The 17150-nt window shown below is 42.7% G+C and overlaps 1 protein-coding gene across 2 annotated transcripts in view; it reads left to right on the forward strand.

Annotated features, from left to right (window-relative positions):
• The first annotated feature begins 8882 nt into the window (after nt 1-8882).
• The window catches only part of asap2a (ArfGAP with SH3 domain, ankyrin repeat and PH domain 2a), a 58440-nt gene continuing 50172 nt past the window's right edge, over nt 8883-17150 (forward strand). For both annotated transcript variants that reach the window (XM_031758239.2, XM_031758240.2), the window contains exon 1: nt 8883-9438. In XM_031758239.2, the coding sequence (XP_031614099.2) occupies nt 9310-9438 (129 nt within the window). In that variant the 5' untranslated portion in view covers nt 8883-9309. The remainder of the gene's footprint in view (nt 9439-17150) is intronic.

The raw sequence follows: 17150 nt of genomic DNA on the forward strand, positions 1-17150 counted from the left end.
AACACGGAAGACTTTCAGTTTGCCTGGTGTACGGGCAGACAGATTAGGTATACTGTCACAACTTCCCGCTTCTTAGCAGGAGGGAACTGGAGGAAGAGGAAAAAGGGAGCAGAGAGGGAAAGTTAAAGGAAACATCTGCATCATCCAAAGGAGTCTTAGCAACTTAACAACTTACTGAAGATACTAAAACTGTCTGAAAATTGCTCTTAAATGACATTAAATTACACTTCTTATATTACATTAAATGTTACTTAAACATGTGCCCAGTGTGTGTGAATGCACACAAGTAGCTACTAAACGCATCCCAGACAATGCACGTAAATATTTTTTGCAGGTGTATGGATTAAAGTGGATTTAAAGCATCACATTTTATCAGATACATTTTATCTGCTGTCAGGGGTAGACGAGTCAGCTTGATTTATTTATTTTCTTCTATTTGTGAAGTTTTTTTTCTCTATTGACTCTAATATAAATACTGGCTCGCTGCCATGCATAATCTTAACTGAGACAATACAGCAGTGTAAATAAGCTCAACTGCTAAAGCATACTTATTAAAGCGTGTGTGTGTCATGAGGAGTGTTCTTGTTTAAGAGGCTTGTGGTTTTTCTCTCATACGCCTGTTTTCTACACTTGCATATGTTTTTGCTGGCAGCCTCGGTGGTCTTGTTTTGCATCACTCAGCTTTCAGTATCATTTTTACCTTGACTTTTGCTTTTAAAACTGTATTTTGCAGTTTTATTTGGAATCAGTCTGACTCCGTGGAAGAATGACTGGGCATATTTTTTTGTGTGTGCTATTGCTTGTGCGTGTCTGCCTGTGAGGATTGGGCATGCTCAATTATTTAACAATCGCTGGTGTATCATAAGGTTTTCTGACGCTGCGCATCATACTGGATGCTAAAGGAGTCCATGAAATGTTAAAGAAAAGCTCCATGTGCTAGAAAGAAAACGGCTTGCATAAGATTACACTTGAGAGCAGAACTGTAACTGTAGTGGGTGTAATGAATTGTCAGTTGATTCATTCACTTAGGAGTGTGTGAGACTGGATGGCATCAGCGCCTTTGTAATTGTCAGGTATTTATTTATACCGAGGCCCTCTGGAGATTGCACCTTCACTACACTATGCTCTCCTGGAACACTCACATACACTTCTTGTACCGCAGCTCTTACATAATTACCGTTAATCATTCATAACTACACAAAGACAACTGTGCTTTTGTTCTTTACCGATGATATCCAATTAAATCGTGAAAAGAGACGCAGTTTGTTAACTTGACACTGTCATGGCAACGCCGTCCTATTTCTCACTGTGTCTCTCTTACAAACTGATGCTACCTAAAGAGCGTGGAGAAAAGAGGTGGTGAGAAAGAGCAGGGAGAAGCTTTCACTGGGCTGTTTAAAAGGTTGTAGCATGATGTGAATGGTGGTGGAGTTAATGGAAGTTCCCACTCACATACTAGGGAGGCCACATGCACACGTGTGATAATCCCTGCATTCAGTCTTCTATTTTTGCTACTACTTCTATTTCCAAAAAGTTCCCTTTCACCACGCTAATATTTGTTTATCAGCAAAGCTGTGCTGAGCGGTGGCAAAGCTCCTTATTTAGTCAATAGCTCATGTTTAGCTCAGGAGACATGCAGCCTTTTTCTTTACATATCAGAGAGGAAGTGCCTTTGTGTTTGGGGGTCAGGCCTCACTCCCAAAGCTGGACTAGGCTTCTTGAAATAGAACACAAGTCCTTAGAGATGGACATGTACTATTTACCACCACAATCGGCGATGTCTGAAGAGCCCGCTCTCTTCCTCACCCCTCCCCTCTCCTCCCTTTCCATTTTGGTTTAGCAGCAATGCCCGCAGACACAGACAGCTTACTTGGCACAGGAGAGTGTCGACGGTTTTAATGGTTCTGCAATTCCCAGTGGGAATTTTCTGGGAGCACATTATCATCGTCACTCAAAATAGTCTAGTAGTATAACCTGCGGGAATAAAATGAGCTGTTGTTTAAGTCTGGGGCTGTGTTTTTTAATCGGTACACAGTGTTATGAGCTTTTACTGACAGATAATTCCCAGCTTTGAGATACTAAAAAACTTTCTGAATAAAAAGGAGAAAAAGGTTGAAACATAATATCACATATCCAAATACCAAAAAAATAACAATAAATGAAAGTTGCAAGGTGTTTTGCAGAAAAGTAAAACTGCAGAGAGGAGAAGAGATTTACTGACACTTCAAATAATTAGCATGGTGTGACCCAGCTAGACTGCAGAGCGCAAACACACACACACATGATTTTCCTACTTCAACAATACATTTGGAAACATCGTTTTCCGTCAGAGAAACAGGAGCTCTCCCAGCTCATTGTTTCATTTTCTGCCCACACTCAGCTGAAGGGTGGGGCAGTCGTTCGTGTACCCTCACTTACAGTCTGACTTTATGTAGTCTCCTAATGTCTCTCTATTTTTCCCCACTCATCCGGGATACTAGCCATCTCAACTAATGGAGATAACAAATAGGTGACCGATCTTATCAAGATAGTGGAAGAAGAACAGATTAAGCTCACAATCTATGTTCCCAAACTGGTTCTCGGACAGGTTTTTTTTTCATAGTTTTGTTAATGAATGCATGCAATGTTCACTTGACGTTTGAAATCCATTACGCAGAATTTCAGCTCGTGATCTTCTTGTTTGCCCCAGACCTAAATTCACTTCATGGCCAGCACACCAAAGTTCAGAAGCACTGCACAAACCAATGCAGCATGCAAAGTGGAAACACAATAGAAGCTTCAGGGGAGGGGAAGAGTGGGAGTGTAACTGGGAGTGAGCATAGCAGAATTTAAGGAGGCCTGTCAGTTTTCACACATGTCCCTGTAATATTCTGATTTCCATGTCCAAAATCTATTTTCTGAATTCTTTAGTGTTGCTCTCCCGTGAAACCACAGCTAGCCAAGATACAGGAAGGCAAATCTGTCATCTAATTCTCTGAAAAGTGCTTTTTAAATTCAAGTCTTCCTTTAAATTGACAACAGCTTTCTCCCCCCAGTAGGATGAATAAATTCAATTAAACACTAGCAGCATTTTTTTATTTTAGTTGACTTTTGGCAAGAAAATCAATAAACCAAGAAGAAAATGAATCACAGAGAATCAGCTAATGTCAATCACCAAACTTCTTCTTTAGACTAACGTCACGGTGATTCATTGTGGTGGATATAAAAAATCCCAGTGGACCCGAGTATTGATCCGATCCAGAAAAGACATCACGCTTCTGTTTCCTCCTCGCATTGTGATTCCGCTGCACTTCCTGTCTTTTCACCTGCTGCTGTTGCATTATGCAGGACAGCTTTTTCTATGATGAGGTTTTCCATATGGATAAATAATTCCATCTAGTCAGGCAGATGGATGAAGATGACGGCTGTTTAGGCTCTACTTTGTGAACAATTTCTGAACAGGACTGACAGAATCATTGTGTTGCATGGAATGAACTCACTGGCCTTTCATTAGCCTTCCCAAGGGGATACTTGCAAGTTCACTTTGCTTTATTCTTTCTGTGATACACCATAACTGTAGCATCCACTCCTAATGCATTTTGAACTGACCTGGCATTTTCAGGATTGTGAAATGAATTGCATATACCCTCCCTGCTGTGAATCCATCAATAGGATCTGCAGTGCAACTTCTTTAAATGCCTCAGATGCTCTCACCTTATCCGTTATGGTATCAATGCAGCCTGGGAATTTGCACCATGCCAGTTGTCACTTAGGGGGACTTGCAGGATTTTCTGGGAGGCTCATTTGGTTTCAAGGTGCAGAAGAGTAGCAGATTCCGAGAGAATCTAAAGCCAAGTTTACCCTGTTTTAAATTCAATGGAATTAGTGCGGATGAAATGGTGACATGTAGTTCAAGGCCCTGTTAACCTAACCTCCCTTGGTAGATGGATTGAGACAATAACAACATACTGAGCGTGCTTGCTACTTGAGTTGGTGGCAAAGAATGTCACTGTCATGTATGCAGCCTAGTAATGATAACCATCATAAACTATTTTATCTACTTTTACTGATCCAAAACAGGCAAGTTTAGTTTAGTGTAGCATCAGAGGAGGGGGTTCATTTTTAATTGTGGACATTTAAAAAAGAAAAATATCCGCATTGATCACAAGAAGAGTCCACACAGCACGGATGTTATGTTTCCTCAGCAGGCATGAGCATGTCTTCTTAGTACACAGCAGCGTTTGTGCCCATCTGCATGTTTTCAACCCAGAGATACGAAGAATGAACTGCTGAGATCGTTCAGAGATCATTATCACTTTTGTGTGTGTGTTTTGTCACATAGTTTAACAGCTAATATCCTGCGGTATGTGTTGGGGATTAGAGGAGAAGAGTAATATGACAGCCACTGACCTTTTATCAATTCAGAAGTCTCATGTTGCCCCAGGGGACACAGAACAAAATATGACGCTGCTGTCTCCTACACGAAACATGACAAAGTGTGCTTTCACTCTGAATGGAGATCTTTCTAAACAGTGCTTTACAATCTGATTCTTATTCACCTATTTGCTTTCCATCAAGAGCAACTTGTGGTTCGTCTCCTTTCCCAGCGATGCTTGTGGCGGCTTGAAGTGAACTACCAAGCCGCTCTACCACCTCAGCCACGGCCACCACCTAATAGTATCTAGGAAACCGAGAGATGGTGACAGGTTGACAGGATATAATGAAGCACGGGGACACTTGATATATTCAGGCTCACAGAGCCAAATCCTAAGAGGACTCATAATTACTGTAAAAGCCTCTCGCTCCTAATGATGACAGTGAAGCAGCTGCAAAGCCCGAGCTCTTTTCGATCATCACTCAGATGGATGCGCGTGGTGGGGGTTGACTAAAAATGTCATGCAATTATTCGAGAGAACATGATTTCTTGGATGTCCTTCAGGGTGGCAAGGTTAAAACCAGGTCATTCCTCTGTGTGGAGTGCATGAGTGTGCTCAGATTTGGATATTAATGGAAAACCCAGTGCTCTAGATTGGAATTACTTATCGATCCTGTGACCTTCTTTGTGTGTTATGAAGTAACATTTCAGTATACAGTTTATATATTGCAGTGAGCCATACTGGACCAATCTCCACCAGTTAAATGATTTCTATTATTGATTGAACCACATGTAATTGCTGCTAATACTGATCTTTGACCCTGGTCAGGGTTTCAGCTGACCTGAAGACATAAGATGAAAATGAAGATGCATGACGGTGATTTTTTGTTTTTTTGTTAAATACCACCACTGAGCTCTACTACATAGTCTACAATCGATTTTGAGTGTGCTGTGCACTGTAAAATTTGAAAAGTTGGCTTTACTTTAAAAGATATGCACACAGATTGCGTAAAAATATGACTTCAACCTAGCAGGAGCGAAGCAAGAGTGAGTTACAGCTAGGGTAAAACGCCTCTAATTTTGTGTTGAATGCACTTCAGTGTAATCTGCATGTGATGCAAGCATCATCTCTGTGCAGACTCGCCATTCACGAAGACAGTCATGCTCCAAAATGTGTAAATTTGTAAGAAAATCTCAGAGAATCTGTAAGAAAAGGCTGAGTCTGTGGACCGATGGGCCCCCTACTGCTGCTCTTCACCTCTTGCTCCTTTGCCCTTGCCCTCCCTTCATCTGTTCATCTCCTCCCATTACAGAGTCCAAGTATGTGAGGCCACCGCTCAGGTTCAGCAGGCACGGTCTGATCCGATCTTGCCTATCTGCAGCTGCTTCGTTTGTATAACAAGCTCGTCTTTAATCTAGTCTGCAGTCGATGACGCGCTACTTAAGTTCCCCTTAGCGTGGAATATTCTGTTTTATTCGCTGGTGTGTGGAAAACTTTCAGGTGCAGAATGGTTTTAATTAGCCTGCAGATTATTTGAAACAAAGAAGTCATTCATTCCAAGCTGGATTGTGAGCCTATCCCACCTGCTACACAATCATGATGTCATGGCAGTCCAATTAGGAAAAAGTGACTCCCGCTGGAGCCTCAGTCCCCTTCATTACTGCAGTCTGACATGTTGCCTTGTTCCCGCTAACGCTGAAATGCCAAATCAGTCGAACTTTGTTGGATATTTGTGGCTCATTTTGACCAAAGAACTGGCTCACTGACACGCCCTGTGCCTTTCTGTGCAGGATACAAATTACAAACATCATTTCCAAGAAGGTCTCTGTGTACAGTATGACATCTGCTTTGGCTATTGTTCTGTCTGCAGCTGTCTGGTTGCATTTGATTTCAGTTTTTTTTTACGACTAAATGAACTTTGGTTCCGAAGGAAAGCGAAAATAACGCATTTCACAACAATTCAGTGATTAATGTGGACATTTTCAGTTCGCTTTCTCAGTAAATCATGTGAAGATCCAACAGCTACAATTCTGACTTGTTACTCAGGGCTGGAAGTTTCTTGCATGCGAACAAGCTCAGCGTTGAGCTGCTGAATGAAGCTTCTGTCCAGATTAATAATGCAGCTGACAGCTTTTTGCTATGACACCCCTTTTCCGTTTGGGCTTTAAACAAATAGAGCTTGACTGTAAAATGGAAACATGGATGATTATACAATACAGTAAAAGTGGACCGTTGATTATTTAAGCAAAAACTGGTGTATTTGAACAGGATTTCATATTTCCTCACTGATAAGCCTAAGTGTTCTTCTCCAGGTCCCATAAAATATAAAACATGCTGCTTTTTATTATGTTTCCAAGCCATATCTTCTGGATGACCCTATACACCTGCTTCTCATTGCGGCACTTCAGAAAGAGATGTAGCACTCACTGTTTAAGGCAGATGCAACTGAAAATATTAAGTCCGTGATGAAGAGGAGGGCTGGTGTTGTTTGGTTCTGCTGACCTCACTGACAGAGCGGCTCTGTCTCTGGATAGCAGATGTTCCCTGGAAGTGCATGTATTCATTTCATAAGGGAGTCGAGGCCAGCTAGCCCGGTCAGGGTCAGCCTGGGTCTCGGGCTCTTCATTTAGCAGTTTGCCAGGAGACGCTGCAGCACTGAAAGAATGTGTGAACAGTGCCTATTTTGTGATTTAAAGGCTGCCCAGGGTTTTGCCTCTGCCGCCTCTAGACTATTTATACCAGTAGCTGTCCTGCCAGGGCTGAATGAGCTGGGAAACATCATCCCAAAGCCCAGGAGAAATGCAAGCACTCTGGGAGCAAAGGCTGTTGTTTTTTCAAGCTCCTGCTGACAGAAATTCCGGCATGAGAGAAACTCTTCACAGTTTTAGACTGTGCCTAATGATAGAATATTTTATTTTCTGAACTGTATTTTGGTAGATCCAACTTTTTTTTTCATTTTTATTCTTGCCCGTAACTTAAAATACCCATACTCCATGGGCAAAACAAACAAACTCTGAAGTGTAGGCAGATAAAAAGATGATAGAAAGCACACCATCAGATTTCCCTCCTTGCACTGGTGCTGGTCCTCTTTAAACATAAATCTGGAACTTTTTCCTTTCTTTATCAAAGATGTGGCAGAAGTTGCACCCAGTCATCAGTCTACATAAATATGAACAAAGATCTCTAAACTTCACGAACATGCTACAGAAGGCTATTATATACATGAGGGTTGCATCAACACTATCCAGCTTTGTGATCTTTTTGTCTCTATACTTGTGGACACAATTTAATTAAGAAAATTAACAGGTGGCACTATCGAGAGGAGAACAAGAGATCAAAACTGGGCATTTTCCATTTAATCTTCTCATGCAGCACATCTGAAGATGATGCAGCAGTCGCATTAACAATGCTCACCTTTAAGCATCAGCATAGTCCAAACAATCACATTTAATCCAGTTATTTTAAGTCTTCATTCTCTGATTCACTGAGCCATGATGAGAGGGCCCCTTGAATGAATACTGTACATGCTTTAGCCACTGCTGAAGTATTTTAGGCTCTGTTTGTAATCACAGGCAACATCTGAACAGGAACCCACTGTTACACAAAATAAAATGTTAATGTGCTCCTGCTGTTTAGGTGTTTAGCCGCATATAATTGGATTCAGAGATTATCTTCAGTGATGATCATTCCTGTAAAAGTAACTGTGTTTGTACAGAATAAGCACCGTTTTTGCTTTATTTCACTTTGAGCATTACAGAAATAAAGACCTGCAAAAATGACACTCTAAACCGCATTTTGATTACGATAGTGCCGCCAATTTGTTACACTTGGCTGCTTCTCCTCTCTCCACCTTAAAAAAAGAACCAGCAAGGGACTGTACACTCAAAGTGATGCTTTAAAGATCTGTAGGAAATATTTCGGTTAGCGCAAAAACTGACTCGTGGAACGCGGACAGTGCACTGAGTTTAGCTAATTTAACACATGACATGTATGTTATATTCTATTGTGCATTTAATACACACATTCTTACTTAACCCTTTATGCCACCATTAATTATGGGCTAAAATCCCCGCATATAGTATTACTGGTAGGGTGTTTTGCCACTTTGCAGCCCTTTGATGATGTCCTCAGGCACTAATTTGTGCAATAACAGTGATGTTCTACATTAACTTATATATGTTTTTCTCCAAGATTTAAAAGTGGCATGTATAAAATTACCATAAAGGCATCAGAGTCATATGTGGACTGGGTACAGCTAGCCTAACACATGAACAATACTGTTTGTGTGCCCTACAGTATTTTTTGATTGAAATCACAGTTTGTATTACTTTTATCAAATGTAAAAGTTCATATCAACGTGAAAACTAACGCCCCCACACGCACTACAGTGTCCATTTATATCACAGAAATCACCTTCCTACTGCGATGCGATAATTTACAAGCAGCACTGAACGCGGCGTGCCCCTATTGGCTGGTGCGGGTTCATTGAATCCCCTCCTCTACCTTTGTCAGTTCCTTGCGCTCCCGTTGAAACGCCTGGTTGTTGTTTCCCGGGGCTTGGAGGAAGGAGAAGTTACCTTTGCTCTGCCGCAGGTTTTCGGGACACCGAGAGAGGACAGCGTGATCTGCCGAGGAGGCTTTTCTTTCCCCTGTGACCACCCGGCTGGCCGTTAAACTGAATGGAGTAGCGGGATAAAAAGGCAGGAGGGATTTAACCTTATCCATCACCTTGTAACGCACGGCGCGGTGAGAGCGGCAACGTGCAGCACTGCTGCGCTGGATTGTGTAGGGAGCAAACAAGGGAATAACACAAACAGAGATGGTTTACTACCCGCGGGGACCTTCACACACACCACTGCTGCTACTGCTCCTCTGAACTTTTCACTCCAAGAAGTGCGCAGACGAGAAGGGGGTTAAGAAAAAGGGGCTCGTTCTTATCAGCAAGAAGGGATTAATGATGCCGGACCAAATCACAGTTGCAGAGTTTGTGGCAGAGACCAATGAAGATTACAAATCGCCGACCGCCTCTAACTTCACCACCAGGATGTCCCAGTGTAGGAATACAGTGGCTTCTCTGGAGGAGGTGAGTGATGGTAGCCCCTTGTTTTGCAAACATAAATGAGTTATATTCAGATTTTCCAGTATTGGCAGGTAGTGACGTAAACGATTGCCACTCACTTACACATCCCTTAACCTTTATATTCACGCTTTGGCAAGCTCAGACATAATTAATTAGGTTTATTACTGTTTTGGGTCTACAATGTGCTCTGGCTGTAATTCAGTTTAATTTTAGTGTCCAATTAGAGATCAGTCCTCAAAGGTTTGCACAGCATTTGCAACATATCTATCCGTAAACCCCCGATTCCCAAAAATGGAAGGAATCTAAAAATGTATAACAGAGGAGGGGTTCTCTTTTCTAAGAGGACTATACATGCAATAGATGTGTCATGTACAGAGTAAATGAATGAGGTAAATTAGGGGCTGTGAGAGGATTAAAAAAAAAAGAAATCAGTCAAATATACACGAGTTTTCACTGTTCCTGCACAGAAAGCACTTTGTGTTCTTCCTTTAACTTGCAGGTCATCGGGAGGAAGGACACTTCCGCTTTGTTTCCTGACAGCCCTCTGCTGCCTCCCTCCCTCTCTTGTTGTAGTTTCCCTACTTTGTGTACTGTAATGGCAGAGCCTCGCCCTGCCTCCTGGTAAAAATAGAATTTCCCACATGAGTAGCTCCGTTTGTTATGTGTGTTAGTGTGTCGCTGCTTTGTTTGCCGTTGGGTGGCATGTGGAGGCAATGGGGGGTTTAATTCTGGTGTCATTAAGGAAAAAGTTTTGGAACTGGTGCAGTCATTTTTCCAACCAACACCTTTTTATTTAAAAAAAAAATAAAAATGACAAGATGAGGAAATCTGGTGGCTTAGATAATCCACATATGGGCTCAGTGTCAGCTTAAGCTTCCTGATCCTCCACACCTTGGTGAGGGTTGTGGCTTCATTTTTAACCTGTGTGTGTGTTTGTGCATGGAGGACTGAGCCAGGCAGACGGTCACACACCTGCTCTAGCTGACAGGTGCTTCTCCTTGGCATCAGCCACCATTCTGCACATAGTTTGCCTCAAGCTTTTCATTTATTTATTTATTTATTTTTTGCTGCTGCTCATTTTTTAAAATAGCCACTAATCTGCAGTTGGGAAGGATTTTCAGCACTGCTCGAATTTCTTTTCCTGTAGACGTAAACAGAAAAGTGTTTTTGGTCTTCTTAAATAGCAGGTCAGCTGTAATTGGTGGCTTTGTGAGCTTGAATTGTTGGGTTGAGAGACTAATTCAGCAGCTTTGTTTTAGAGTCCTGCTGCCGCTGAAGAGACGCACAGAGTGGCGTGTTGTTGTTTCACATTGACCTGCCCAAAGCCGAGGCTCAGGGAACACAGGGCCTTATTGTTGGGACTAGTGGAGCTCGCTCGCTTTGGTCTGTTTGACCAATTAAACGCTGCAGTGGAAGGGGAACACTTCCTCTCATTGTCTGCAGGCCTGCCTGGAATTTCAAGCGCATGCACGCAAACATAAACACATTTACATAGACATGCGTGCACGAGCACCTGTTAGTGGCGCACATCTTCCTGGTGGCTCGTCTTCGAAAAAACTGACTAGCAGTCAAATGGACAGCGTACTTCACCCATTTAACCTCGAGTATAATAATACACCTGCATACTGTCTAGTCATGAATGTTGGATGAAGATTTTATACTGCTGTTTTCAGCATTATACCGATCGTCGAACCTTGTGCTGATTCTGGCCTTTCTGTTTGCTGTACAAGTGCTCATTTCTTTGCTTTTACCCTTCAGCTGACAGTCGAGGACAGAGCAGCAGTGTGCTCTGTGATGCTACAGTGGGGTTGGTATATGATTTCAGGTGACACTTGTGAGCTTTGTTTCCCTGCACAAGCTCCACTCGACAAGTAGATCTTCTCCACTAAAAATATGTTTTTATAAAATGACCACATTGCTATCATTTGCACAAAAAAATGCATTTTATGGTGCAGTAGTGTATCGTGGTATCTCCTGTTCCACTGCTTTAGGAGCTTGCCCCCCATTATATCTTAGCAATGGGTATGTTATTAGTAGAAAGGAGTGATTACTAGTGTTAAAACAGTCCTGTTTGCTGTTTGGGAAAAATACAGGAGGTTTATCTGCTTTATCCTGTACTGTTTTGGAGATGCAAACTACTTATAAACCTGTGCGCTGCACGTCTTTGGAAGGTTGCATCCAATAATCTGTTTTCCTAATGAAGCGTGTTGTAAAGTACCTGATGGGCTTACAGTCTCAGCTTCTTTAAAGACTCTGATCTTTGTTTCTGGCTGTTTATAGAAAAGCTTTAAACACGTTAACCGAAGAGGAGACTGCACCGCTCTGAGAGTTTATGTAAACGGGTGCACATTGTTGTGTAATTATTTCTTTCCAAACTTAATTGCATCTGACAGAATCTTAATTAGGCTAGTAGCTTTAAAGTGCTGGCTATTAGGAGGCCATTCAGAGAGCTTGTGCGCATGTGGGTGCTCGTTTGTAAAAACCACAACAATAAAAAGCTGTTTATCCAGTAAGAGGATATTGGGCTTTGTGTCATGGCCCCCCTCTGTGCTCATGTAAAACACTTGTGCTGACTTTGCTCCGGGCACGCTTTTCAGCAGTCGGAGATGTAGGATCTGTTTTTCCTTATTCGTAATAGTCCGTAATAGTTTTTTCTCATTCCTTATTTAAAAATATGACACTGAGGCAGTCCTTATTATGTCAGCTGTCAGGGTTTTAAATTTTTTTTATGAAGCAACCAAATATAACACAGACTGTCAGGAAAAACCCATGAGCTCAAGTGGAAAGCGGGACTTGCCCTGAGGGATGATCTGATCCCTGTCTATTGATCATGCTGAAGAGTCATGCACTCAAGTCTCACTCGAGGAGAAACTCATGAGTATGTTTGGCTGAAGTCAGAAATTGGCACACATTGTAGTCGTCTCAGGTCTGTTTTTGCACCTTTTTTTTCCCCCCTTTCAGTTACTAAAGGCTGCCTGGCAGACAGACACCTAAAACAGCTGCAATCAATAGAGTTGTCTCCAGGAACGAGTCTCACGTGCTTTCACTTCTATCTTTGGCAGCAGTACCTGGTAGTTTCGTGTACTGTCACTATGTTGCGCTTGAAGCTCACAGAGGAGGTTAAAGAACTACTAGTACATTCATTCTGTGGTAAAGGGGGTCACTTACTGGGTTCGCGATGTGTAACATCAACAGTCCTCTCAAACCGTTGGCTAACGGTATGAAAGAGATGTTAGTCATACTTTAGACTGCTGAGCAGCAGTGTCTGGAGCTATAAAACAGCCGTCACTACTTGATATTCAAGACAAGCTTTTGTGTTCTCAGCCCTTTGATCAGCCCTTCGCAGGCAGACACATAATATCCGTTATGACATTACAGCTGCTTTCTCATTTAAAGTTGTTTGACAGGTAGAGTGCTTGCCTCCCCCGGTGTAGCGTCCTATGTAAAAGTATCCCTAACTTCTTCCTCGACCTCAGCATGTTTGTCTTTCTGTTGTTGTATAGTTACATGATATGTGTGTTGCTTTTTTGTGTGTTTTCTTTTCTTTAATTTTAAAAGATCATGTAAAACATTGTCCACCACAATACACACACACACACACAACAAAGGAAGACAATTACTTCATGTAAAGTAGCATAAAGTATTTATGAAAGGCCACTTATCATGCAAGTGTTTCAACATTTGACAAAAAGACACCTTACAGCTTGCTCTAAGTGCGTGGTTTAGGTTTAGGTAAGGCCTCAGTTAAACAAGACTAGAGATGAGTCAGCAACCATCTGGCAACTTCTAGCTGCTAGGGAAAATGTGTATTTCCAGGGAAAAATGTTTATCTCCTGGCTGTTTGTGACTGGTGGCTGGCACTCACTGTGAAATTGACTGCTAAAGCCCCGTTCACACTGACCGAGAGAGTGTTAAGTGATCTCACTGTTGACCACTGAGTGCTTGGGAGAACTTTATATTCTGTAACCTGTTGAGGTTTCTGGCAGTCGCTGGAGTGAAATTGGCTGCGAAGTTCAGTAGATGGTACTGCACCAAAAACCTTCCTGTGATTGCTTTGGTTGCAAGTTGGGTGCTGTGGTTGACAATAGTTTTCATGGAAGGTGCCAACTTGTCTGCAAACACTCGCTGTTTACTGTGCATTGTGTTTACTTTGGTTTACAGTGAAACTTGCTTGCTTACTGCTTCAACCAGCACTTTCCAAAAGGTCAGTCTACAGGCAACTATGGCGATGAACTAGAAACCAAAGCAATTGCAAGGAGGTTGTTGTACGTCTTTCGCTTACGGTGTGAAGCTGTTGTCGTGACTTGGTGCTATGTAAATAAAATTAAATTGACTTGGTACAGCAGCCAGTTTCACCTGGTGACAGCCAGCAATGTCTAGAAACCACTTGCCATCTGGTTGAGAATTACACGTTTTTCTGTAGCACCAGCAGTTTTAAGGGCATTGTCAACTGGGCTCCATGCCACTGTAAGTGACGTGTCAGGATACCGCATGCAGGATGCTGCACCAAAGACATCTATTTGCCCATGCGTGCATACAGATTTTATGCAAGGCACGTTAAACAACAGGTTAAAGATCTGCTGATGTCCGATCAGGCGGTTAAAAATTTGCATTTTTACATGCACTTCCATTGGTTCAAAAGCCTCGGGGCTGCAGTGCTTTTGTGAAAACAGCTCAGGTTACTGAGCCAGAAAACTTAATGAACCATGACACGGAGCAACTAGAGGTCCAGTCTGAAGCTTTAAGTGACTTCAAGCTCATTGAAATGCTAAAAAAAATCCTGTTTCTTGATGTAATGGCAATAGTAAATGACTGATGCAGAATACTGCATGGCTTATGCCCTCTAATACACCCACTCAGTGGGCCTCTCCTTCTGGCCTCTATCTCATTGTTAAGTTTATTCATTTTTCGCAGATGAATAACGGTTATTTATAGCCTAGTCAGCTTTTCATGGATTGTTCCTGGCGTTGAGGGCAGTTGGGGGTAACTCGGTCTTGAAGGCTAGCATCATTATTCATCCATCTGGCTATTAATTCACCCAACAGAGGTCCATCACTCTGGTATGCCAGCTATGCGTTGTAAGGCCTGCTGGATTATTTGCACTTGATTTTGTAGTGAGGTTATTTTGTGAGTATCTCTGGGAATGGAAATGGCATTTACAGCATGCACTGGTGCTGCCTCTGCAGCCCATACCAGTCTGCAGTCTGGTTCTCACAGACTGTTACTAACTTTTCTAATGCTGGTGTGCAACATGGGGATGTGGCTTATGAAAAAAACAGTGTGTTTAAAAAAACAAAAACAGCAGCTGATTACTGCCTGCTCTGAGTCTTTAGCCTCTCATCTCTTTATAGCACCTCTAAGCCTAATCTGAAGCCACCAGTTGTTATGGGTACATGCTCTAACTTGACGCTATCCTCTGTTAGCACATGGTGATCTCTCTTAATTTCCAGTCTGTTCTGCATAACCGGTTGGAGCAGGACAAAACATTTATTCTTCTCTTCTACTATTTGCGTTGACATGTTTTACCTAAAGTGCAACAATTTGTGGTGGATGTGTCAACATCTAAAAACAAATGTGGTCTCCTAACTCATTTTACACGTATCATTCTGCTGGCTTGTGCTGATTTTCCAGCAGCTCCCGGGCCTAAAGAGAGCATGGCCTTCTCCTGTCTTGATTCCTGCCCCCATCCCAGGCGTGGTTGGTGTTAACGGCTGTGACCTGGTCAGAGACAGCAGCTGCACCCCCATTGGAACAGGTGGCCTTGAGGAAAGTTTTAACAGCCTTCAGACAGAAGGATTATCAGTGCAGGGACAATCCACATCTAATAGCTTTAGTGGCACACAGTTGGATCTGTAAGCTCTTACACATACGGCCTAAATGCACCGTCTGGTCCAAGTGAGCAACCCAAACCCCCAGCCACCTCGGCCAGTCTTCAGTATCCCACCAAAGAAGCTTAATGATGCTCTCAGTAATTGAAATGGGATTTCTGGCACGATCACAGCAGTCTTGTCTCCTCCCTCCCTTCATTCTAACTCTATATCCGTTGTCCCTCGACTTTGCCTTAACTGTAGTTAAGGGACCAGAATAGGCCAAGTATGTTGAAGCAAAGCCAAATCTTGGGATGAGCTCTTGAATTTTTAGCTTTTAGTTTATTTTCTATAGTAATCTTGCTTGAGGTACTGGTGATGGAGTACTTAAAGTTGATATGTGGGGAAAGACATGTTGCATGTGATTAAACACTCTCACTTTATGACTATAACTGTGGTAAGAATCCCTTTTCATTATCTGTGTGGGACTGCTAACTCAATGATTCCCAAGGGTTTCAAATGGGAGGTGGCTGTCTGGCCTCTGGGGCCTGGTAATGCAGTGTTTGTGTTATCATCCTCCTCCGATGGACTCTGGCCAGGACTCTCTATGATGTACCTCATTAAGATCTATTAGCGGCAAGCGTCCCAGCTCTGTCCCAGTCACTTCAAAGCATTGATCCCTTTTATCCTCCATGGCTTTGACTGTTAGGATGTGATATGATTTTATTCAGTTTTGTGTGCTGTCTAGACTTGTGGGTGAACACATCAGGACTTGGTAGTGAATTCATTTTCCTTTATTGCAGCCTGTTAGTCATTGTTAGACCTAATAAGCCTGTTTCATTAGGAGACAGGGTGGAAATGGTCAGAAACTGAGTCCGGCATGGTGAAAAGGACTGAGGTCAAAGGACAAACTGGCTTCTCTCTGTCCTAAACAGAGGTTAGGGGGTTAGACACCAGGGGCACTCGGGGACGCCTGGAAATTAAAGCCTATCTCATCCATCAGAGTGTCCTGGCCCAGATTTTCAGAGATGGCTGCTTTTGATGGCTTTTGTTCCCTCACAGGCTCTACCTCTCCATTAATGAACTCCACTATTGATTTGTAGTCCCGTCCACTCCATGTTGCTTAGGCCCACGGTGCCGTGGGAGGGGTGAATCCTCACAGTTGTGCTGTCCTGTTGTCACTTTCACTCAGAGATGTGACCCAGACCTCTCCTTTGTTTGTTCTAGCGTTGCCTCCTCAGAGGCTCTCAAGGCAATCTTAGTTTGATTGCTTCTGACTCGCTTGGGGCCTAAGATCAGTTGTACGGTGCTGGAATTACACATCGGTAGTTTGGACGGTGTGAAACCTCCAGTCGAACTTGCACCACCACCCTTCAGTTGTAATACTGCTCTGCAACATCCAACATCTGTCCTCCTGCTGTGTAGTTTTCATAATATCAGTGATAAATTAAATGTTCAGCATAAGTCGCATAGCAAATGCTCTAAAGTAGATTTGTAGAATTTATTTGTGGGAGTCTGCTGCAGCACTGGAAACAGTGATACCTCCTGTAACTTTACCTGTGAAGCTGGTAAAATTGCCCGAGTCTGACACTTTTCAGATTGTCTGAGTTTCGTAGAGCGGAATGAGTTCACGTCAATCGGAGCTCTTTTCAAGTTCTGAGTTCCCGGCGGAGTTCAGAGAGGGTTGTGTGAAATACAGGTCATCCTCGTCTCTACGTCTGAAGTGCGCTCTCAAGCCAACAGCGGCACACAAACACAATCGTGGTCTCTGTAGTGTTTTACAGCAGAATTTTCCAGGAGAAAACAGGTCATTTTCCCTCTGTCTCTCAGGCATCATGTTGTAACTGTTGGTCTCTGGCACCGTGAAGCTGGCACAAACGTCCGTGTGAAAAGAAGCCAAACAGAAAC

Source organism: Oreochromis aureus, linkage group 19, assembly GCF_013358895.1.
Source record: "Oreochromis aureus strain Israel breed Guangdong linkage group 19, ZZ_aureus, whole genome shotgun sequence".
NCBI lineage: Eukaryota > Metazoa > Chordata > Actinopteri > Cichliformes > Cichlidae > Oreochromis > Oreochromis aureus.